This window comes from Platalea leucorodia, assembly GCF_965183815.1.
Source record: "Platalea leucorodia genome assembly, chromosome: Z".
Lineage (NCBI taxonomy): Eukaryota > Metazoa > Chordata > Aves > Pelecaniformes > Threskiornithidae > Platalea > Platalea leucorodia.
Window position 1 is genome coordinate 93,991,955 of NC_138858.1, and position 24,604 is coordinate 94,016,558.

The 24,604-nt window shown below is 48.8% G+C and overlaps 2 protein-coding genes across 3 annotated transcripts in view; one reads left to right on the forward strand and one right to left on the reverse strand.

The window, feature by feature from the left end:
* Positions 1-12,724, forward strand: part of LOC309602596 (germ cell-less protein-like 1) — a 19,971-nt gene extending 7,247 nt beyond the window's left edge. The window contains exons 9-14 of the mRNA XM_082336256.1: positions 689-728; positions 3,915-4,164; positions 8,853-8,928; positions 9,802-9,947; positions 10,156-10,243; positions 11,368-12,724. Of these exons, the coding sequence (XP_082192382.1) occupies positions 689-728; positions 3,915-4,164; positions 8,853-8,928; positions 9,802-9,947; positions 10,156-10,243; positions 11,368-11,496 (729 nt within the window). The 3' untranslated portion in view covers positions 11,497-12,724. The remainder of the gene's footprint in view (positions 1-688; positions 729-3,914; positions 4,165-8,852; positions 8,929-9,801; positions 9,948-10,155; positions 10,244-11,367) is intronic.
* A 603-nt stretch (positions 12,725-13,327) lies between these two features.
* Positions 13,328-24,604, reverse strand: part of LOC309602873 (hexokinase-2) — a 30,813-nt gene continuing 19,536 nt past the window's right edge. For both annotated transcript variants that reach the window (XM_082336972.1, XM_082336973.1), the window contains exons 8-18: positions 23,960-24,115; positions 23,559-23,792; positions 23,036-23,340; positions 22,361-22,509; positions 21,480-21,599; positions 21,067-21,162; positions 20,470-20,569; positions 20,130-20,313; positions 19,854-20,009; positions 19,106-19,339; positions 13,328-17,879 (exon numbers count right to left, since the gene is read on the reverse strand). In XM_082336972.1, the coding sequence (XP_082193098.1) occupies positions 17,735-17,879; positions 19,106-19,339; positions 19,854-20,009; positions 20,130-20,313; positions 20,470-20,569; positions 21,067-21,162; positions 21,480-21,599; positions 22,361-22,509; positions 23,036-23,340; positions 23,559-23,792; positions 23,960-24,115 (1,879 nt within the window). In that variant the 3' untranslated portion in view covers positions 13,328-17,734. The remainder of the gene's footprint in view (positions 17,880-19,105; positions 19,340-19,853; positions 20,010-20,129; positions 20,314-20,469; positions 20,570-21,066; positions 21,163-21,479; positions 21,600-22,360; positions 22,510-23,035; positions 23,341-23,558; positions 23,793-23,959; positions 24,116-24,604) is intronic.

Genomic DNA, 24,604 nt, shown 5'->3' on the forward strand with positions numbered 1-24,604 from the left:
ATGCTGTGAACTCTTTGCCCATCTTCAAAGGCAAGTGTTACTTACCAACAGATACTTAGGATGTTTTTGGAGGAGATAGGATATTTACGTGTTCCTCTCTTGTCCTTTTATTTGTATTTTGACTTGTATAAAATACATCCTCTTTCTAAGTCCTGGTGCTTTTTGAAGCCCATGGAGTGAGATGCCATTTAATGTTGTTATAGATTACTGCTATTAACATCACGTTATCACTGAAAAATAAAAAGCCCCATTCTCATCTTGCTGCTGAAGTCCGCGTTCACAGATAGGCTTTGTTCTTGGAAGCTGTGTAAAGCTGGCTGCTGACAGATGAATAAGACTGGAAATGAGTTATCAAGTTGGGCTCTCACTTGAAAATGTTTTTCCACTGTCATTCATATCTTTTATCATGTGAAACACCTGCCCCTCCTTCTTTTTCCTTTTTTTTTAATTCATTTTTATTTTTCCCCTCCCCAGAGTTAGTTGTGCTCCTTGTAACAGTGTTTGGACTTCTCATGCTCTGCCTTTGAATTTGGCTCCTGGTATCCTTGCCCCGTATTTCACTCTATTGAGTGTTCCCTTCTCGTAGTTGAATCTTAGCATTGAATTTTGCATTTTTAACTCTGACAGTTTTTTTCCCCCAGCTCTCATGTACACAGCTCTGATTTTTTTTTTTTTAATCTGTCCACAGTATAACTGTCCGTTCATCTGTGTCTCTGTGATGTCCATGTGTAGGTGTAATTCCCAAATGTCAATTAAGGCTGCTTTTATTGAGCTGTTTATCACTCTTATTTGTAACTTCTCGACAACTGTGTTCTTGTCATCTGTCCGTACTTGTAGCCTTGGGGTTCGCTTTGGACTCTTGCCATATGTAAATATTTAACCTGTCTTTGAGTTTCACTGCTGTCTTCCTCTAAAATTAAAATTATTTTTTTCATCTCTCATTGGCTTTTCCCTTCATGCCGCGATAGATGTCAAGAGAATGATGATATAATGCCAAAACAGACTTGTCGGGATATTTCTGAAAAGAAAAACTTTCCTGATTTTCCGGAATCAGGCCTGCCAGCCTGATCAAATTGTGAGATGCTTTAAAAACACTTTCCTTGCCATTAAGATGACGTAGTGAGCATCGCTTTACTCAGTTTGCCTTTCTTGTACTGCTGTATCCTGTCTCTGCCAGAAATAATGGTTTGGTTGCTCTTTGTAGCTGAATGTCTGAATAACCTCGAGCACCTCTTTCTCGCGCTTCGAAACGCGTGAAGAACGCAGCTCCCAAAGCTGAATTATGACTTTCTGATGGGGGTACCTGTGGGGAGCGGGTAGGGTCCTTTCCTCACTAGAAATCCGTCAGTCTTGGGTGAAAGCGAACGATTACTGCTTAACTGTACTGGCTTTCGCCGCTCCCAGTTCTGGTTTAAATGAATACCTTAATAGATGGAGAAGAGGCTGTTTTCCGCGCCGGTTCTGACAACGTAGAATGCGAAGGAACTCGGCTGTCCTGCGCTCAAAACGTCTGTTTAAAAGTGTTCTTCCAACAGCAGGTGGAGGCAGTGCATTGTGGACTGGCGCATCCAGCCGAGGTGCAGTGTAGGTGAACGGTTTGGTCGGTTATGTCCAGTAGATGGGGCAGTTTTTGACCTTGAGCAAGTGATAAAATTTTATATTATGCATAAAAATCCCGGAAGAACAGATCTGATCTTTGATCTGTGATATTTTATATGCTTAAGTGATTTATAAAGTAAATATAATCCATCTCACTTAAGACTGATGCTGGTACAGATTATAATCAAAGTGCAAAGGCATCTTCATTCTGTAATAAAAAATAAGATAACTTTGGGTCAATGTCCCTTTCGATCCCTAATTTAATTATGACACAGAGAACTGTGGATTATTTCCTTGTGAAGTGGCTTTGTCAGCATGTGAATAAGATGGTGCAAACCAGAATTTTGCCAGTACTGCCCTTGACTTTCTTCTCTTAATGTTGCTGCTGTTATCACTTACCAGAATGTGACGGGCAGCCTTTTCTGGGTGTTCTTCAGTGGATAAATTTTGTGTCTATACTCAAACCCAGAAGCCCTCTATCTATGTACGTCAGAGGAAGAATGTTTCTTAAATTGTTACAAGATTAATTGCAACTTTGAGGGTGCTTTGCTTGTGCTTATTGAAAAAGAACGTGTAACTTTCGCATAGTTCACAAGGTATTAGAGAGCAAAATGTTTACTTGTTTGTAGTTAAACAGTTCATAAGCTGTGATAAACGCTGAAATAGGCTCGGTTGCTTTGTAGTCGTACAGTGGGAAGGGTGGTGTGATGACTGAGCGTGTGGTTAGTGCAGGAAGAGTATCTGATGCTTACCCTCTACCACTGGTTATTAATTTAAAAAAGAAGAAAAAAGCTTGAATTCCAAGAGAACTGGGAGAGCAGGGAGGGAAGAAGAGCATAATGTGGAGACCTCTACAAGTGTAATGAAGTGCTGTTAGAGTTTACTACTTGATAGCCCTCGTAGTCTGGTGCTATCAGTTTGTAGCCAAAAGCTGCATTAAGATCGGGAACTTTTACTTCTCATTTTAAAGGAGGCTTAGATAAACATGGGTGGTGCACTTTCAAACAGATTACTGGCTGTCAGCATCCAGTATTTGAGGCGATTGCATCGTACTTGCGAGAGTCTGTAAACCTAGAAATTGCTGGGTAGTTTGTATTGTAGTGTAAGCCTCTTCGATTATTCTAGATGAAATTGTTCTCAGGGAGGTAAAGAAGGCGATCCTGCTGAATAATTGAAAGAAATGGTGTAATTATTTTTTTTTTTAATACCCTGTATGTGTGTAGGACCTGCAGGAGAAAACTGAAACACTGTATTAGGAGTTCACAACAGACTCTGGTCTTGTTTGCGTAGAAAAGACGTAAGAGACAGAAATACACAATGTGTCTGTCTGTAAGCAAAGTGTTTGTTGTTCTGTTTTACCTGGTCACTTCCGAACACTTCCTAAACAGTATTTTCCCTCTTAATGTTTACAAATTAACAGATGAACTACAGTTGCAATATGGCATATGAAATAGATATGTAGATGTACAAAAATAGAGAAAATGCTCTATCTCCTGATTTTTTTTTTTTTTTCCTTCTAGCACATCCATTCTCTATTCCTTACCTGTGTAGTTTTCCTTATATCATTTTTATGCTTTCTGTTGTACTTTGGTTAATTCCCATTTTGGTCCTGTCGCAGTCTGAATCTTAACTCTAGAGTTAGTAGGGCAAGGGCTGGTTTTAATTTTTGCATCTGGGACTTCTAAGGCGATCTCAGCACTATGATCTCCCTTCTCCCTATCATCTTCATCAACTACCTGTTTTGTTTTCGTGGTAACAGTGGTTCTCACTGTTGCCATCATCCCAGTCCGTTCCTCCCTAGAGTTTGTTCTCGTACGTGACCTTGCATACTTGCCCCTGTTCGTTATCTTGACTAAGAGGAACTTACATACTGTGCTTTTCGGTGTCTCTGATCCCTTCTGTGTAACTGAGTTACAAGCAATTAGGTTTTGTTCTGTTCTAGTTGCGACTGTTGAATTAATACAGCCGACAAAATCTTTATGGTGTTCTCAGAGGAAGACGTGATTTATGTTTATTCCTGGTAGGGGACAATTTCTGTTTGTTTTTACTATATGTGTGATAAGTCACTGTTTCCTTTATCCTTTGATTCTGTTTCGTTCTTGTTTAACTTGTGTAGAATTCTGTTGGGGATTCAGAAAGCAGCATCTTCTCCCAAGAGCTTGTTAACGAGCTCCTTGGCTTCACAGAACTTTGTGTGCCGAGAAAATGTGTTGAGTTGCATCACTTCTGGCAATCACGAATGCTTGATAAGATGAATATAGGCGTGAGTTACTTAGTTGTTGATTTTTATCTGTACCGCTTCTTCTGTAGTTAAGGCCTGGAGATGAATAACACAAGTGCGTTATCAGGTGGTGGGTTTGCACAGGCCATGCAGTTAATAAGTGTAACCTTATTATTTCAATGTAACTTTATTTCTATTTTTCAAATGTTTATGAACATCCCCATTCCCAGCTCCAAAGACAACACCAAGCTTATTTATTTTTTTTTAATTTTAGAATGGCTGTCCTCTGTTTACAAACAGCAGTGGTTTGCCATGCTCAGAGCAGAACAAGACAATGATATTGGGTAGGTATATTACAGGCTTTCCTTTATTTCTTTCTTAAATTAGAAACCTTCCTCTCATATAAATTCTGACATGATTAACTTTTGGAGTTGACATTAAGAAGAGCGGGGGGAAAGCATACTTCAGTGGTTTTAAACTCTGTTGTTCTCTGTGGAGCCGTCTGTTCCTTGGGCTGGCTCGTCTCCTGTCCTTCAAACAGCAGAACTCTAGAAAACTCCTATAATGGGACCAGAGGTGAACGCTGGGGAGGGGTGCTCTGTGCTTTCTTTTATGTTGGTTAATGCTTCTCACAGGTACTTTGCCTTGAAATATGTGTTGAGGCTGTGGAAGAGTAACTTCTTAGCCTTCCATTTTAAGGACGATTTTAGGAAAAGTACTGCAGATGGAGAAGAAGCCTTTTCTGTCCTGCTTCCTTCCTCCCTGGGCTAGGTGGGCAAGAGGCTGTGGTGCGGTGTAACTAACTGTATTGGTGTAGAAAGCAATTCATTATTTGTTGTTTATGCAGGGATAACTGTGTGCTAACCTTTGTTCCTGCCTCTCCCATCCCAGCCTCCCAGGCAGCGAGCGAGGGCCCAGCACCCAGCAGGGCTTGGCATCCTGTGACCTGTTTGCCTCATTCCCTTCTAATTTCACAGCCTTTCCCCCACCCCGTGTTTGTTTGGTAGCTCTCTTCACTGCCGGCACCTCCAGCTTTTCCCAGGCAGTGCATCCTTCTCCACTGCTGAGACCCTCTTCTCTCCGTAATCCTCCTGCTTTATATCCTGTCTTTTCTCCTTCCCAGACCATGTGCTGCACTGTGTTGGCATTGCATTGCCATTGAGGAAATTCCGTGACGACTGCCACGTTTCTGTGCCCTTTCGAAGATTTGCATGTAGCTGTACTTTGTGTAACTGCTGTCGGTGTGTGTAATGCGTAGCTGGGTTTCTTGAGCCTGTGCCTGCCAAGGGTTGTCAGCGGCGGTGGCTTGGGCAGCGAGACATGTTGATTTATCGTGTGTTACATGTATGTGTGTGATCACAAACGGTTCCCCTTCCTTTTGCTTGCTTTTTGCCACGTTGCATTGAGCCAGGTCCCTTGATCTCTTTCTGAATACTGAAACTGTGGCAAAATGCAACTGGGGGAGTTGTTCCTGCCTTTGTCTTCTCTCCTAGCTCTTGGTGTGCTTTGTGGAGAATAAGCGTCAGGTCAGGAAGCTGCAAAATGTTTGTTACGTTTCAAAAAGCAATAAACCAACTTCTTTATTTTCTTCCATCAGTTCTGTTAGCCCAGCATTTCCCGTTCTGAAGATGAGCATGTTCAATTGCAATGGTAGGCTTAACTCATTCATTGCAATCTGAAAAGCGTAAGAACCACTGTCCTGATTGGAACCAAAGGCCAGGCAGTCTGCGGCAGCGTTCAGCGGTAGAGAGTTACAGATCTCCCCTCTTCCTTTAAAGTGAAGAGTGAGTGTTCTCTTGATGCGCTTCTCTGTAGTTAAGGATTTCCCACCTGGAGGTTTTGGCTGGATCGTTATTGATCGACCAACGACCAATAGACCCGTTCTTAAATACGTACAGTTCTGGTTTGAAACAGCTTATGCTTTAGCCCCAACACCCTGTGGCAGTGGCTTCCGTGGCTTAATTGTGTTTATATAGGAAATATTTCCTTAATTACTTCCTTTTGATGCTGTCATGTAATAGTGTAGAAAATCCCCAAAACTCTGACTTTGGTCTTAAGAAGATCTTTAAGAAGTGGTTCTCTTTGACAGTAGCAGTGCTTTAGGAAGTGGTAGAGGTAAGGTACGTAATTGTGAATCTCACCATTTCAGCTCCTAAAGATTAAGGCTGTGTGGTCACAGCTTGTTCCTGATACTATTGGTTTTTTGGGAAGGCTTTTCTTGTAATGCTGTCATCGGTGTATCTAACAGTAGACGAACGTACATTGTGCATTACCTTCTAGCTCGTTTGGGAACCACAGTTAATATGAAAGTGAGTATTAACGTAGTCATCGAAATTCTGACACAAGATAAGACCGTGTATTTGCTTATTTTTGATGTCTTTTGGTAGCTCACTGTAATGCAGTGAGAGTATTTTAATTGTCAGCCATCAAATATACATGCTTCTGAAAAAGTGAGCGCTCATACAAAACTGCAGTGAAGATGATGGGGATCACACCAGCTTTTAAAATGAGCAACTTTCATGTTCAGCTACAGTGCTGATGATCTCAGTGCCTCTTGGAATGAGCAGAGTGTTTTTCCATGGTTTTCTTGCTTGTTTAGTTTTCTCTTTTGCAGTACGAGATTTTTTTTTTTTTTTTTTTTTTTTAATGACAGCTAAAACTGAAAATCTCAGGCAGAGGAAGTTTTACTTAGCGGTAGACATCTGTTTGCCCTCATCTCTTCTGGCATTCGTTGCCAAGGTCTCTCATTAACGGCAATGGTAAGAATTGGGTGAGATGTAGTGTTTCTTCTCAATACGTCTTAGCTTCTGACTTCAGTAGTTTACAAACGTAATGGGTCACGGTGGCATCCAGGTTGCTGTTTGTTTAATAGCCGATGATGGACTAATTGTCTTTGAACAGGGTGTTCTCTGGAAGTGGGTGGGAGGGAGACGGGGGGTGTGCGTGCATGCGTGGAGTGCTTCCCTGTGGCTATACGCTGCTTAGTTACAGCGTCGCGATTCCATAGCACGCAGTCTCTGAGACGATAAATGTTATTTGAAGTCTTGAGATCGCTTCTCTGTCTCCTGCTGGCAAGCTGCAGTGCCCCCCTGCAGTGAGCTGCCTGTGGTTCGTAGCTCGTGTCTTAGAAGGGAAGGCGTGCAACTGTTCCTCTGTATGAAAGCAAAGATTTTGGACGTGCGACCAACCTGTAGCGGAAAGAAAAGAATTAAGGTTTTATAAGACCATCCTTCTGCCCAGCTCTGCTGTCCTTCCTCTCACACTTACTGCCTGCATCAGTATCTTAACACATTTTTTCCCGTAGAGATAAGGATGCAAACTTAGTAAGCCGAACGAAATGTGAAGTCTGACTCCCAGTGAGCTGAAGTAAGGCTCTATTTTCATATCCCACCTGGTGCATAGCCTAATTGTACCTGCTTATCCTAGGACTGCCAACATGGAAATTACATTGCTTTGAAATGTGTGGTGTGGTTTGCTCTTTTGATAACTTTAGAGAGGAGAAGAAAATGTTTCTCTTCTACTTTATGTAGTTTGCATTTAAAAGGACTGAACATTTTATTCACTCTTCAGAATTTGAGAATTTTTTAGTGTAATACGGGAGTTTGTGACTTTGAACTGTAGCTGCTCAAGGTTTACTTGTGCTGAAGTGGATCGCTTTTCTTTTAATTAAACATTTGTTCTGTGGCAGATGCAAGACAGATCTTTCAAGCCCGGGACTGGAATCGTTTCTACTCTAATAGTCTCTTTGGCAGTGTTTAAGAGCGAAATAGAATAACTCGACTGTTCACTAAGCATGTGGTAGGCCAGTGTAAGTGGTTTGAGCTGGAAGTTTTGCATCTTCTGAGGCTGCTCGAGGAATTGAGAGGGGGGAATACTAATGTCTGTCTGAACATTATGTACTAATGTTTGTGAAATTTGTCACTAATTAAACAGAAATAAATCTTTTATCACCATTACTGAATTTAGGTCAGCTACATAACCAGTTCAGCTAGAAGATGTGGAAAAAGCACACGGGAGGTTCTTGGATGAATTTGGTTAGCATGATTAGCTTATTTGCTTAACTTATTCATAAAATACTTAATCTTCCAGGATTGGTTTTTACAGAAACGGGGCAAAAAGCCCACAGACTGGGTTGGTTTGTAACAGCTGTAGCCGCAAGTTCTCGTGGTGTGTGTACAGTAAGAAGAGAACATATGCTGCATTTCTTCTTGCTTACATAGCTTGAAGTATATTGTTTGATATTGTGGGTTTATAATGTAACTTCCGTGTGGGGGTTGCCTTTTATTGTGTTTTCTAATACTCTCTTTAAGCGTTTGTCCTCAGTGTAACTCAAAGACTTTCTGGCAATGGTTGCTTATTTGGTTAATGATGTAATCGTGTCTAAAGTTAAGCGAGTAGCATACCTCTGGAAAACTAGGACTGATTTTACTTACGCTGGCTGTGCAAGATTTTTCTACGTGTTGAAGCGCCAGTGGAAACTGCTGGGTGAAACAAGTTCACGTTGGTATAGGATGACAGAATCGAGAGGCTTGTGGCGCTGTGATCGCTGTGGGTAAACTTTTTTTTAGACAAGTTGCATAACCAGCTGCTTGAGAAATCTTTCACAGTGTTTCTGTGGGTGCTTCTTCGCAGCGCTGCTATTCTGCAGAGTCCTGCAGCTGTTCCGAGCAGTACCGCTCACTTACGTTTGTGCCTAGCAAGGCGGACTGCTGCGTTTCAAAAGGACTTAGGTTTTTTAGGAGGATTGCAGAATGTATGTCACTGCAACAGCTGTTATTTTCTGATCTGGAAAGGTTCTTCTGTAAAAGTCCTACCTAACTCAGGTTTCTATTGCAGTTTTGTAGAGTGGTTGGATGTTCATGGGATAATTTGGGTTGGAAGGGATCCTGGGAGGTCACCTACTCTATAACCTCTGCTCAAAGAAGGGTCGCTTGTGTGGTCAGACCAGTTTACCCAGGTCTGTTCACCTTTCCCACGTTAAAGTACCGTACAAAGCTGTTTAAGTGTCCTTAAAGCTGCCCTTTTTTTGTAGGCCTCAAGAAATAAATAAAGAGGAACTGGAAGGAAACAGCATGAGGTGTGGTCGAAAACTTGCAAAGGATGGTGATGTAAGTATGGCATGTGGCTAAGTCTGTGCATAGCTGACATGTCTTAGACATGTTAGGTATTTTCAAAACACGTAGGTCTTAATTGTCAAACTGCATCAAAAAGATGTAATGGAGATGGTACAGTAAAGAAATGATTTTGTGCTCCCTAGAAGGATGAAAACGCTTGCAGTCTTTGCGATGAATAAGGAATTAGTGTTTAATTGTGCTCTTGCACTGCAAGCAAGCCCATGCTTGGAAAAACTTTTAGTGTGTGAAAGGAGGGAATGTAGCCATGACGTATCGTTTGAGACTTGTAAAATATACGCAGTTAAAATATAGCTCTGATCACTGAGGTCTTTTTCTTTTTAACTGGAAGAGGGAGCTTTCTAGATAAAATGTGTAATAGCCCCAGCCAGACCCGCCGTGTGTCCGTATACGGATATGTGTCTCTAGGTAGCGGGGCTTGTGAAAAAACAGGAGACATGAATTTTTTTTCCCACTGAAGTCGCTCAACATAAGGATGTTGTACTCCAAGGAGTGCTTTAAGCATGAATGAGATGTGTAATTAAGTGCTACTCAGAAATACAGCACCAGTTACCAGAATGCAGAAGTCATTTTAGATCCACTCGTGTTAAATGTAGTTTTGTATGTTTGGAAGGCAGCGCGTCCCATGTAGTCACCTGTCTGCAAAGGCTGGCCGCCAAAGTGAGTGGTTGCCTACCAAGATGTCTTACGCTTCAAATGGGTGCTGGCAAGGATCCTTGAATCCACCATACGTCTCTGTAGCCGAGAATCCCATTCCCAGGATTGATTTGTTGGAGAAGTGGCACTTACCGTTCGTGTTGTAGCCAACACTCAGACTGCTTTGTTTGTTTTTTACCTTACGTTCTTCAGTACTGCTGGCGGTGGACTGGGTTCAACTTTGGCTTTGACCTTCTTGTTACTTACACAAATCGCTACATCATTTTCAAACGGAATACGCTGAACCAGCCATGCAGTGGATCAGTCAGTCTGCAGCCTCGGCGAAACATAGCCTTCAGGTAAACAACAACCAAGAAGGCAGACCCTGTGGTGTATGCTAAAATGTCGTACCGTAACTAAGTCTTTCCTTTATGCTTGCATTAAATTTTGTTGCCACCAAGTTAGTTATGTTTGAAAATATTATTCTGTCTCCTTGGGAGAAACTCTTTGTGCTGGAAAAACTAAGTTATGGGAGACTAAGTAATTTAATTGCTGTTATATCCCTAGGTTACGTCTAGCCTCTTTTGATAGCAGTGGGAAAATTATTTGCAGTAGAACAACAGGATATCAGATCCTAACCCTTGAGAAGGACCAGGTACGTTGTGGATTTTTGAGCTGTTGAACTTGAGCTGTGGAGTCCAACGCATGAAAAAAATGCTGAGAAGTCAGCAATGCTTTTGAAGAGGAGTTGTTCTTCTTGTTGTCATTGCTTGTGTGGAATTTCAAGTGTTCCTTTTAGAGATAGCGGAAGATGAAGCCAATTTGTGAAGTGTAACTCCAGTAGGATAGGTGGATTTCCTTCGTGTTGGTAGTAGCGACGTTAGTTCCCATGGTGCTGCTGCAGCTGTCCGCTGTTAGCGTAGTGTCCTGCGGGACGGCTGCTTGCTTTCCCAGACTTCCGACACCGGTGAGATTACCCTTCTGAATAACATGTCCGTCAGGCTCCTGCTTATTTAGAGGCCAGTTTGGAGTGAGTTTGAACACTCCCTTGTATTGTAAGCTGAAGAATTAAAAGGACGTCTGCATACTGTTCAAGGGTGGTATTTATCACTCTGCTAAAAAAATAAATAAAAGCCTCAGAGAGGAGTGGAGTTTTCTGAAGAGAATGTGCCCATTTCCACCCATCTGTGACAGGGGAATTTAGTAAGGAATGTGGAAGACTCGATCATCAAGTTTCTTAAATTGTAATCAGCAGTGATAGGTAGACGATGAGTACGTAGAAAACTTTTTCTCGTACCAGCCGTCCTTACTGTAGGATAAAGTTTTACTTTCACTACCCCAAAACCAGTTCCTAGAGTAAAACCGGAAAATTCCTACCAACAAACAGTAATTCCTTTAAAGTATAGACTGTTATGGATTGCCTGGCCGGTTAAATCTCCTGAAACTGGTCATGGTAGAAAAGTCTCCCTTTCTCTCCAGCGTGCTTGAAGGTCAAGTTTGCTCAGCCGTTTCTTACGGTTCTGTGATCTTTGATGCAGAAGGTTGGCAGCACTGGGTCAAAGGGTTATAAGCATTTTGAGTGTTTTATCATGTTACTATTATAAAACATCTGCTTAAGGTGAATTCCTATCTGGGGGGGGGTGTTTATCTTCTGCTTTTTAATACATAGCAATGAAAACGTATGGAACGCCTGTTAGTATCCATCTTGTCTGCTCTCTGATGTACTTTGCTCCAACGGCATCGCTTACTGTGCAGCTGTCCGCTGTGTTTGCTTTACAGGAGCAGGTGGTAATGAACCTGGACAGTAGGCTCCTGATCTTCCCACTCTATATCTGCTGCAACTTCTTGTACACCTCGCCAGAGAAGAAGACTGACAGCGAGGCACTGCTAGATAATTCGGAAACCTGAGACCTCTTCAGTGGAATATAGTAGCACTTCTGTAACTCTGTATGCCTGCTTTAAGTGAAATGCCCTGCTGACGCACAGAGCTTTGACAACAAAAAAGGCCTTACACTGTAGCAAATATATATATGGCCTTAGTATACTCCTATGCATATCTGAAGAGAATATCAGAAATTAGATAGGCCAAAACTAGTTATCCCATACTTTTTTTTATTTCTGTTCTGCATCTTCAGACAGCAGCCATTCCGTGTTTGAGAAATGTTACTCTCTTATGTTTTCTGGGCGAAAACTGAGCCAAATTGGAAATAGGGAGTTTGTGTGAATGACATCTTACAAACTTACCTGTCAGGTTCTGAGCACGCATTGTAGGACGCGTGTGTTTTGTTAGTGTGGTTTGGGGTTTTTTTTAATAACTGATCTGTAAGTACCAGATCCGTATTCTGCTTACTTTTGTGGCCCTTTTCCATTAGGGCCAAATACATCTGTGTAAATGTTGCCTGTCGACTTTTGTTAGTTATTTAACTGTACAGACGCCCAAACCTGCTTGTTTTTAAGCCTTTATTGCATCTCATACACGTACATTTCTTTCTTGTTCTTGGGCTTTTTTAACATTGCAGAAAATATTTATCTTTTTTTTAGCACGTGAATTTGCTCATAAGGATGCTCGTAAGTGAATTATTTTTTTCCACGTACTGAAAATACTCTAATGTACTAACCGTCATTTGAGTCTGTTATACAGCAGCGGCTTTCAGCTAGGACTCTACTGAATGCTTACTATACTCACATGAACCAAATACCAGTTTTTAAACATTGTTTTTTGTGACTTGTTTTAGCTGTTACATCAGGAATATATCCCCTTTTAGCTCAGGAACTTGTGACCTTTGAGTGCCTTTTGAGTTGTATGTGTTAACACAAACTTCCCATCAGTTAAGCAAGGTCACAGGATCCAAAGTAAGAGCTGGGAACAAGGGATTCCTTTTCAGTTGGTTTGAGGAATGAGTCGAGTGCAAGAGGTACACCGCATTCATTCTTTGTGTCTGTTGGGTTTTACGTTTGTCTGTTGCAATTTTGAATTCTTACCGCAGATTTTTTGGATTCAAAGTGGGAATTTTGCCTCTTTAGTAGCCTATTTTTTTAACGTTGTCAGAAAAGTATAAAACCATTTGTACTTTATAACAAGGATGAAAATGCGTTAGGCAAGATGGAAAAACATGGCAACTTGTCAATAAATGGTTTCCAGTGGAATACTCGCCAGCGTCTCTCCTTTTCTGCTGTGAATAGCTTTTTCTGCACCTCTGTTAGCCTTGCGTCGTGTCATGCTTCTTTGGAAGCAGAAAGCAGAAGCGTTTTAAGGCATTCATCTGCTACAGCATCGAAGTTGGTATTTAGATACTTAAGCAAGCAGTTTTTCTTTTTTTCACTAGAAGTACCAAGACTTTAGAACTGTCGTTGATTAAAGTGGACAGAAATACGGGCCGCTTGTTAATGGCGGAAGAGAACAGGTACATGAAAATACCTGGGGTTTATGTAATGCCAGGGTTGAAATCTAAGCTTCGGTGGTGGGTTGAGCTGCCGCAGGGCTCCCGCTTCGTGCCGAGGGCTGAGCACCTCCCGTTCGGGTCCGGACCCTGCTCTGCCCTTGCCCCCGCTGGCTCCCAGGGCCGCCCCCAGCCCCTGCTCGCCCCGGACAAGCCACTGCTGTGTGCAAACGCCACCCTGCAGCGTGGTGAGGATGTGGGATGTGCAGCAAGCGCTGGCATGAAACTCATCTTGATTTTTTTTTTTTTTTTTTTTTTCCCCCCAGACGTTAACGACGCCTTCCCTTGATCTATGGGTGTCCTGGCCCTGCCTGTGCCCTCCCTCGCCCTCCTGGTTGTGGAGGGACTGTCAGTGCCAAGAGCTCCCTTCCCAGCTTCGGCCCTTCCTCCCAGGGGCCAGGATCGGGGATTCGGGATGGGGCTGGTGGTGCGGGTGCCCTTCCTAAGGGATGGCTAAGGAGGAGCACAGAGACCCAAACACATCACAACTTACCCCAGAAAATGGGTGGTTGGTTTTTTTTCTCTCTTTTATTTGTCGCTGACCAGGAGCAGCAATCGCGGCAAAGGGGAGCTGAGAAGCACACTACCACACTCGGGAAAACGGTACGAAAAGTACAAAAATAAGGAGGCCGGTATATAATATAATCGCAGTCAATTACTAAAAATAAATACTGTAAACACAAAACAACAACATCAGGTGAATCTACAGTCACTCATTCCTGCTAGCAGCTGAACAGTCTTTGGCTTTATTGAACTCCCCCTGCCCCGCGCGGAGCCAACGCCCCCATCAAGATGCATTTTCTTTGCTTCAGGGCAGAAGGACTCCAGGCTCAGGGTAAATAACTTGACTCCCTCTGACTCCCGGCTACCTCGGCACCAGGAGTCGCCTCTTTTGCCTCAGCGACCGCTCTTCTGCCAGAGCAAGCAAAACGATCTGTGGAAAGCCGGTGTTTTCCCCTCTGTCTGCGGGAGCGGAGGGGATTGTGGCGAGGTGGGGGCCCAGGTTATTTGGTTGCTGGTTTGCACCTGGCCGCCCGTTGGGTGGGGACTTGCGGGTTTTGTCACTGTTTTACACGGGTCCCTCCCGCGCCCTGGACCTTTTCACTCTCGTGTCTCTGGATTGCCCGATGAGGGCCGGGGCGGCTCGGGGGCCCCACGCTCCCGCGGGTCAGGCTGCCCCTGAGCCGCCTCCAGGCCGGAGATCTGCGCGTCTCGGGCTCCCCGCGCACCTCGGGTGACCGAATATGACGCTGCGTCCCACGCGGCCTTTGCCTCCAAGAAGGAAAGAGGCAATTTCCTCTTGCAAGGCTCAATAATTTGCTGCTCGTATAGATATATATCTATTTAAAAAAAGCAGGAACAATAAAATCCTGTCCAAAGTGCCAAGGAGGAGTGAATTGCCAGGGAGGAAAGGTCAGTGTCTGCAGCGCAGCAGCTGACAGCAAAGACCCTGTTCTGCTGTTGGCGTGGCCGGAGAACGTGCCGGCACGACACCGGGAGCGCAAAGAAAATGCATCCTAATGGGAACAACCAAGCAAAACAAAAGCCGTCCTCAACCCGCAAAGCAGTGCTGCTTCCCGGAGGAAAGAGGCAGAGGGAGCAAGTCGGGGGCTCGGTCTGTGTCTCTCCCTACGTGTAACAGGTTTGATCTTCCCTTCGTACCAATAGTCACCATTTAATTTCCCCTTCCTCGTTTTAAACACGTTCACCTAACACCCCATGGCGACGTTCTGGTGTGAGGTTACAGTCCCACTGAAGTCCCAGTCGGAGTGTACAGCGAACATCTCTGGTGCTCATCCCCTTTGAGGCAAAAAGGAGCACAAACTTCTCCCAGGGTTTAATAAAAACCTTTCTTAGGGCCAAGGGCGTACCTGCGGTCACGGGTTAGCGCGGGTAACGCTTCCAGTACCGCTTTTTAACGGGGAGCGTTTCAGACCCTGCTTTGTTCCGAGTCAAAGCAAAGGGCAAGGAAAAGCTTTCGGGCTGTCCGGGCGCCTCGCGGATGCCCGGGCGGGCGTCCCTCCGACCGAGGCAGCCGGAATCCCCCCCGACCGCGCAGAGTTCCCATCCCTGCCCTCGAGCGTCGGCGCGTGGCTCCCTCGCGTTGCCCCCCCAGACCGGGGGCTGCGGGCCAGACCGACGGCCGCCGCCGCGCCAGCCAGCTCCTGCTGCCTCGCCGTCCCCTGCTCGGGAGCGGAGAACGCCGAGCTCCGGGCTCGCCCTTCCCGCCGCCGCCGAGCCGCAGCCCGGCCTCTGCCGCACAGAGGCACGGGGAGCGAGGTCCCCCAGCGTCCCAATCTTTCCCGCTCTCCCCCCAAAACTACACTTGTACAGAATTTAGCTCGCTAACTGATGAAAACGCTACGTATTTCAAAAGGGGTACAGCTGGACAAGAGCTTAAAAATACAGCCACTAATGCAACCTTCTGCACGGTGCAGCAGGTAAAAACGTTCCTGGTTTGGTTTTTCTGCAGGCAAAATGCCGGTCTTCTCGGGAAAGAATCACACACAACTGCTTGGTGCCAGAGTAGAGGATTTCTGTGTCATCTCTCAAAAATTTATTTAGCATCTTCTAAAATTTCCACTAAACTTGGTTTCTTACATCATTTCTATACACAGTCAGATTTTACTTGTTATAATTGTCTTGAGGCTTATAAAAAAATAAGCATTTTAAATGCCCAAAGAATAATTTTGCTTTAAAATTGTGCTATTGAGCTTGACCCCCAACATAGAAGAGAGACTTTTGGTAATGAGGTTCCCCCAAGCCGTATAAAAATATACACAAAAATAGACAAAAACTCTATCCTCCGAACTGAAGGTCTGTTTGTGGGAATTATTGATGATTATTGTGTTTGTACACCACTATAATTTCATTATCTTCCGCTAAATATTTACAGAAACATACCCGCCCCCGTCTGCGTGCCTCTGCTCGCTCGGGCAGAGAACCGCAGCCTTTAGTTCACCGGAGCCTTCTCTGTCGGCAAAAATGAATCGCCGCCTTTCCCCGTGGCACACGGAGCGATGCCACGGGCGCACGGAGCGATGCCACGGGCGCACACGTCCCCGGCAGCGCTCGCGGGCGGCCCTGAGGGCGCCGGATGGCAACGAGGCGACACCGCTTACTGCCGCCAACCCCATCGAAGGGGTTGAGGTTGCCCTTGCCGGCGCCTCGCTGCGAGCCCGCCCGTGCCCGTGCCGAGCGTCCGTCGGTCCGGGACGGCGGCGTGAGGGCTACGGGCTGGGACGCGGGGCCCTGCGGAGCCCGGGGCCGCTTCGCCACGCGCTGCGATGGGATGGGAAGGGACGGGACCTTCCGGAGCGCAGCGGGCGGGGGGCGAAATGAAGGCTCTCCTTAGGGGACAGCCAGCCTGCTGCGGCAAGCTTCACCGCAGCGCCCCGCCGCTCCCCGTGCGCCGCATCCCCGCCCTGCCGGCCTCCCTTTTGTTCTGGTGACAAACTCAGAAGGCCCAAACCTCTTGTACAACCATCCTCAGGAATTTGGGTCTCTCTCTCCAGTCTACCCCAAGAAAATTTTAAATTAAAAAAATAACACAAGAAAAAAAAAGAAAATAAGCACTCTGTACCACTCTTAGAGGACATTAAAAGGTGAAGTCAAACCAAATCAATATAACCCCACCGAAACTATGTACATTAAAAGACCTAAGATCTCCCGAAACATAAATATACAGTGTATAAATCCAGGTGTCACCTAAAAGACTGAAGACGCAGAACTATTTCACAGACAAAAAGCAAACCAAGCTCACCACGCCGAGCGCAGACGCACGGCCACGCCACTCGGGGTGCGCATTTGCAGGGAAGAGACCGGCCCGGCTGGGCGGTGGCTCCTCGCAGCCGCGGATGCGCCGGGGAAGGGTGCCAGTGGTTTCCAGGGGGTGTAACACAACCCTACGTACACGCCACGTGCCTACGCTCTATTTAGGGTGCGGGTGAGAGGTCGGGAAATGGGATTAGACCCTGAGTCCCCAATTATTTCCAGGCACGTGCTCTGCTGGAGCAGTTAAAGGGGCGCCTCCAACGTGGCTCCAGCAGGTTCTTTAATATTGCTCACCAACAGAGATACCTGGTATCTCCCAGTGCAGACTCGGAACGCGCCGGCTGAAGCTCTGCACCCTGTGCTTTAAGAGTTACCATGACTTTCATGGAAATAACACAGCCTTGATCAGGGTAAAAGCCTAACGGAGGTCTTTAGCCCAATCTTAAAGAGGTTTGCTTTCTACAGCACGGACACGCTACGGCTACGACATAAATAAATAGGTACCGGTTACCGTAAAGTGACGATGCAGTGTCTTAATTATTCTAGCATTATCCTGTCTGCTGTTAGGGAAGACGTGAGAGCGGCTAGGAGACGTGGGGAGGAGAGCTGGTGTTTGACGTCGGCTGCAAGCGGAACAGGTCCAGCTCTAACTGGAAATGTAGGTAGACAGCCAGAAGACACTTTTAGCTTTACTTGATACACGGTTTTATAGCAAGCAATAAAACTCCTAAGACAACTCTTTACACAAAGCACACAGCATCTCCAGTCCCACTCGCTGGTGGCATCTCAAGAGAACAAGTAAAGCTAAGAGTCTGCTTGCACGGGGAGGCCGTGTGTGTGTGTGTGTGTGTGTGTGTGTGCAGGGAGGGGGGACGGGGCGGGGAAACGTCCTGTGTTGCTGAAACCAAGCTCTTCGGCAAACCTCCTTCCTCCTACCGCTGGCCGGCCTCCCGGATCCGGCAGGCCACCGCCGTGATGAGCGCCGCGCCCTTGCCGCTGCCGTCTTCCGACTGGAGGAAGGTCACTTCGCACTTTGGAGACAACTGCTTCACGGTTTCGCGCATGACGGTGGAGAAGCTGCGGGGCACAGGGGAGGAAGGAAGAGACGCGGGTTTACCTTCCCTTGGGCCGAAGGTGCCGGCCACCGCGGCTGCCTTCAGGGGCACCTCAGGCAGCGCCACAGAGGAGAAAGGTGGATGGAGAGAAAGCTGCCAGGGAGGGGACGCTGGAAAGCGTAAGCCTCCACGCTTCAGCCCAAATTCACAGTTAGCACAACACGTTCTCTCTCCTCTCTCCTCTCTCCTCTCTCCTCTCTCCTCTCTCCTCTCTCCTCTCTCCTCTCTCCTCTCTCCTCTCCCTCTCCCTCTCCCTCTCCCTCTCCTCTAAATCTAGCCCCTTCTCTAGTCCCACCAAGCCCAGAGAGCACTAATAAGCCTTAATAGCCCTGACCAGCCTCACCTGGGGGGATCTTCAGAGTCCTCTCTCTACCCACGGGCCCCCGAGCCCTATTTAAGCCCAGCTCTGTGCCTTTAGTCCTTGTCTGAGCTGCAGCACCCTAAGGAGCACCAGCCTTCAGCTCAGGCATAGTCAGGAGGCTGGAGCCGGGGGGGTCGGTCTCTGCTCCCCAGGAACAAGCGATGGGACGAGAGGGAACGGCCTCAAGCTGCGCCAGGGCAGGTTTGGGTTGGGTATGGGGAAAAACTTCTTCCCCCAAAGGGCTGTCAGGGCCTGGCCCAGGCTGCCCAGGGCAGGGGCTGAGTCCCCATCCCTGGGGGGATTTAAAAGCCGGGGAGATGTGGTGCTTGGGGACATGGGTTAGTGATGGGCTTGGCAGTGCCGGGTTAACGGTTGGACTTGATGACCTTAAAGGGCTTTTCCAACCTAAGTGAAACAATTCACATATTTCTGCTTGGCCATGGGCCATCTTGATCCAGACCATGGTCTGACTTCTTGGTTTAGACCTGCCTCATCACCATGGCTTTGCTCAATGATCTCAACTCCTGGTCAAACCCGGTCACCTTCACTGGGTCAACCCAGCCTCAGGTACCCTGGGATGGGCCCTGGCTGGTGTGGGGTCCCTGCTGCGTTCTCTCTGCTGGCTCCCCATCCTTTAGGGAGCAGCTGCTTCTTGCTTTGATCAGTGAGGTACTGGCAGCCCTTGAGACCCTGAAATACCTCCTCTCCAACGGCCCTGCTACGCTTCCCGCCCTCAGCACCCCCTCTACCCGAGGTGGGCAGATGCACCAGCGTGAGCCTCCTTGGAGGACAGCCGCCCATCCACGGCACACCACCGAGCAACTCACTGAGGGTGCAGCTTGTAGAGCGTGCCGTCCACGCCGACCGTGACCTTGAGGAAGTCCAGCCCGCGGTTCTCCCGGATCTTGTCCACCACAGCTGCCATGCCAGCCCCGCAGAGCTGAGCTGCCCGCCGGGCCACCACCGTGCACACCTCCTTCACAATGATGCTGTCGTCGCACGTGGTCTCCAGGCCGAGATGCTGGAGGATGGAGCGGACTTGGAGCAGAGCCAGGCAGTCGCTGGGGAGGACACAAGGGCCAGGCAGCATTAGGAGATGGAGCAACTCGGGATGCGTGGCTTCCCCTTCCTTATCTACGTCCTGCAGAGCCCAGGGACTCGCAGCTTGGGTGACACAGGCTGGAGGGACTCTACAGCTCCCCTCTAACCACAGCTTTCAGACCGAGATGTGGCTTTGATGTCACATCCTCATCGGTGAGGCTATTTCAGGACAAAGCCATGACCTGGAGCATGGGGCTATTGAACCTGTGGCCCCTCTCTGTCCAGGACAGAGGATAAAGAGGCGTCCGTGTTGCCAGCCCCGGGCAGTTTCCTTGTCTCTCCACGCCGGCACTGTCAGAACCCCATGGGTTTTGCTGACCCATCTGCATTGCACCACCCTGCCATCCTGGCTCCAGATGGAGTGCTTGGGACTTCTCCCACAAGCCCTGGGAACGCTTTCCCCAAACTACATCTCTGCTCTGATCTGCAGCTGTAAGGCCAGAGTTGGTGCTCGCCCAGCCTGTTGGACCTCACCTTTCTATCTGGGAGAGGAACTTGGTCTCAAAGATCCCTCTGGTCTTCAGCCTCTCCGAGATCCGTCCTCGGAAGAGCAGCCCTCGCTTGGTGAAATCCATCAGGATGTTTCGGACAATCTCCCCCAGATACATCCCGCTGATCATCTTCTCAAACCTGGGAAGGAGAGGGCAAGGCGGGACATCAGGACAAGAAGGGACACTGGGTCTGGATCAGGATCCCGGACACCCACCCTCATCGGGGGTCCCTCCCCAGCCCCCCAAAGCCACCACGCACCTTTGCTTCCCAGGGTTGAGAGACAGCTCATCCACCGCCGTGTCAAACTCTGTCCGTATGTCATCCAAGCACCCGTTGTCACCAAATGCCCCCCACTCCATATTGACGCACATCCTGCCCTCCTCCCCTTCCACCAGCTCCACGTTCCTCATCTCCTCCATGTAACAGGCGTTGCTGCCTGTGCCTGCAGAGAGAAGCATCTTTCAATAGGGCCATCGGAGAAGCGGGGCGTGTACGCAAGATGAAAGCCCTCGGACACCTCCTGCAGCCAGGAGCACCCCACGGGGGCAGGTTTGGGACCGCGGGCGGAGGAACATCAGAAGAAAGTTGCAGTCCTCACCGACTATCAGCCCAATTTCGCAACATGGATCTTCATACCCGCAGGTCATCATGGTGCCAACCGTGTCATTTACCACCGCGACCACGTCCAGGTCGAATTCCTGCAGAGGGATGGGATTGCATGGGTTATTCCTGGAGGACAGAGCTTGCTACGTCTGCACCCGTGACTGGGAAAGGACCCGTCTGCTGAGCATGGAGTCCTCCGGGCACCCATGCACCTCCTGCAGCCCCACGTGTCTGCAGGTGGACGCTCAAACCTCAAGACACGACTGCAGAGGAGCTGGCACACTGGGACAGCCCCGCCAGAAACGGCCCCCAGGGCAGCAGCTTTGGGTGGTCTGCACTGAGGAAAGGAGCATGGCGTCTCCCCAGCTCGCAGCAAGACAAGCCTGCTCCAGCCCTGGCCAGAAGCCAGCTCTTAGCTCCGGGGTCTGAAAATCCAACCTCTAGTCTTGACTAAGGGTGGTTGTTAAAGTTCAGACACTCATTAGCCCTGCGCTCAGCCCATTAATTTGCGTTACAGACCAATTAAAGATGCCAAAGACAGCTGGGGTGTGGGAGCAAGCAGCCGGCTTCTCGCAGCTACGTGGACACTCACCTCTCTCCTGTGAATTGCCTCCTTCAGCAGGTTCACCACATCTTCTCCTTCACAGCCGGTCGCCTTGAAACCTTTTGTCCACTTCAGGAGAATTGCCTGTTGTGGAAACACCCTGCGGTAAATCACAGCTCTCGGTGGGCACTGCCGGGCACGTGGAGGTCAGACCCTCGCGCGTGGAGGATGCCTCAGCTGGGTTTTCTCTAGAGCTCAAAGGATCTGCGTTTGCTTTGATGCAGCAAAGGGGCTTTTCAGAAGCACTGGCAGCCCTGAGCTCCTGCCTCCCCCCTCTCTCGGGTCCCTGCCTGCCCTGCCGCGTGGCCATTGATGCTGGTACGTGGGGTCGCCAGGGCGCTGCGGCTTTTCAGCCAGCCCTGGGTACCAGACGTGCATGCTACCAGCTGGGCTGGGGTTACCTCATCCAGGTTGTTCTGCTGGCAAGGGAAGGAGAATGTGAATCCGAGTGGGAGCGATACACCCTTCATTCCCATGTATTCCAGGAAGTCAGAGATGCAGTGGACGATGTGGTCGAAGAGCTGCGTGCACAAAGCCAAAAGGAGAAGTTACCATCACAGCAAGAAACTCAGCTGGACGCCAGCCTGCCTGACCTACTGGAGACGTGTCCCCAACGGGGCTTTGAAGAGACCGGCGTGCTGCTCAGTGGCACCCTGTGAGGTGAGCAAGCCCCAAACAGCTCCTTTTTCATCCTCTTCCCCACCGACAGCGTGGTCGCATCCCTGCGACACCTCCACCTTGCAGGTCCCGTACTGCACCCAGAAGGGATGGAGGGGCTAGCAGGGAGGTGACCAGGGGTGTGACGGGAATCCCGTCCCTCTGCATGGTATCCCCAGAGCCTCCTGCCAGCAATACTCCCGGTCCCTGAGCACCGCCTGGAGGGCTTTGCAAAACTCTTTCCATCTGCAAATAAGACTCTGGGGACGTCTCTTACTGCCTGTGCTGTGGTTTCTCTATCTGGGAAACAGAGATGATGCTTATCTGCCCTTGTGGAGTGTGTGGGATTCAGGGAGGTTCAGTGATGCCTGGGAATAACAGGATTTCTAACCTAAAAAACAGTTTCAAGCTTCCTAAAGCGCATTTCGAACAGCAGAGCCTTGGGGAGAACTCGCTGCTCTAAAGGCAGGAGAGCACCGGCCTTCTCCACCCTCCTGGTTTTGCACCCTGGAAAGCAGAGCAAGGCAAAAACCGCTCCTGTGGTCAGCAGCACTACTGCCTGCCGCTTCTCCTGCCGCCCCAGGGAAGATGCCCTGGTTTTCCACCTCCAGCTGCCCATCCTCACCTCCTCGCCCGTCCCCTGCATGATCTCCACGGGGATGGAGTAGATCTTGTTGTGCATCTCGACGCCACGCCTCATCCCGCTCCTCACGCGCACCAACAGCACACGGAAATTGGTGCCTCCCAGATCCAGGGCGAGGAAATCTCCTTTTTCTGAAACCCAAGAGAGAATCCTTAGGGGAGAGATCCCAACAAGGGGCATCGCGAACGTGGCACAAAGCTGATCCGAATCTGCCCTCGTCCTGGGAGAGGACCAGAAACCAAGACGCGGCTGGGAATGGAGAGCAGCAGGTGCAGGCAGGAAGGTGATGGATGGAGAGGTTTGCTCCAGACTCAGGGTGATCACAGGGCTTCAAGCCAAGGGGCAGGTGCACACACAAGCCACCAACAGAACTGGGAGCACAACCCAGGACAATGGTGGTGAGAAACCTGCGGTGGTGAAAACCGCGGTGAAAGCCAGGCTTTGTGTTAAGTCAAGTGCAGAACGTCCCGGAGGCTCAGCCGCTTTTCCCAGTACCACACTGGAGGTTAAAAAGCTTTGCACCACTCCCACCACAAAGAGGAACTGGCCATGGCAAAGGTCCCAGCCCTTCCCCACGCGGTGCAGATGCTGGGAGCAGCGATGTTGGCTCTTTGCCCTACGCAGGACATATGTGGGCTTATACACACGGTACGTCACCTGTCCCGTCTGGAGTTGAGCACACGTAGGTGGGCAGCATTTTCACCGTTGCTTCTGCGTGCGTCTCCTTGCCCAGCCCGTTCTCCATCTCTATCCTCATCCGTTGCTTCACCTCCAGCAGCTGCTCGTGGCTCAGCTTGAGCGCCTCCAAAATCTTCTGCCGTGCCTTGTGCTGGGCGGCCAGTCTGTAGGCCACCGCCGTCACCATGGCTGCCCCTTTGCCGCTTCCATCTTCTGACCTCACGAAGCGGATCTCGCAGTCCGGCAGCAGCTTCCGCACCGTCTTATGGAGGCGCCGGGCAAAGCTACGGAGGAGGAAAGAGGACCTGAGTATGCCACCACGGGTGATGTGACCCCGTAGGGCTGCAAATGACTGGGGCCCCTTTGGGATCCAAACGGAGGTGCCCAGGGGAATATTTGGAGGTGCTCTGCTTGCGCCAAGCTTTATCCACTGCTGGCAGGAACAGATTTCTGCGCTCTCGCCCTCTCTCCCCGCCAGCCGTGCCTATCCCCACGGACTCACTGAGGATGCTTCTTGTAGACGGAGCCATCCACGCCGACCGTGGACCGCAGCCGGTCCACCCCCTTGTTCTCCTTGATGCGTCGCAGCACTGCTGCCAGGGTGGCCCCGCACAGGTTGGCTGAGCGGGTGGAGACGATCTGGCAGATGCGGTGGGTGGCCACACAGTCTTCGTGAGATGGCTCCAGGCCCAGCTTGGTGAGGATCTCGTGGGCTTTCTGCAGCCCTTCTTTCTCCCTGCACATCACAGGACAAAAAAGGATTCATGCCTGGAAATCCAACTTTTGCACTGTGAAGTGTCCTGGTTTGCTCGGTGGATAGCCCTGTGATGGGTCCTGTTTTCCCCCAGCACAGATGTCAGGAGATGGGCTGGCACCCCAGGAAACCATCTGGATCCTACTTACTTCTCAATAGCAGAGACGTATCTGGTCTCAAAGTGGCCGGTAGTGAGCAGATCTGGTGTGAGATTTCCTCCAAACAAGAGCCCTTCCTTGGTCATCTTCACCAGGATGAGTCTGACCAGCTCTCCCATGTACATCCCGCTGATCATCTTCTCAAACCTGCCGACGGGAAGGTGCGTGTTTGGCTGCATGTGCCGTGAGGTGGCCACAGGCTGACCTTAAAAACACTTGGCAGCCTTCCAGGCCCAAAGGCAATCTAGGTAATCTCTTTCCAGAGTAGTTTATCCCATCACTGAGAAAATAAAGCCATGTTGACATAACCATCGTTCTGCAAGGAGAGCTTATGGCTACCTGAAGGGGGTCTGTCAGTTTGCCGAGACCCCCCCCAATCCCACCTGTGCTGCCAGAAGCCACCTGGGGAATGGGAAATCCTTGGATTTGGATGTGGACATTAGGTGGTGGTGTTGCCTTGGCTGGCAGATAACTTCATTGGCAGGGGAAAGAAACAGAAATCAACTCATTCAAGCGAAAGGCTCCCGAGGGAAGCGGGTGTTGAGTGGTTCAGTTGGGCGTACCAACCCAAATCTGTGATACAGCCCCTGTTTGCATTGGCGTAGCTGGCACGGCGGAGGACGCGGTGACCTAATT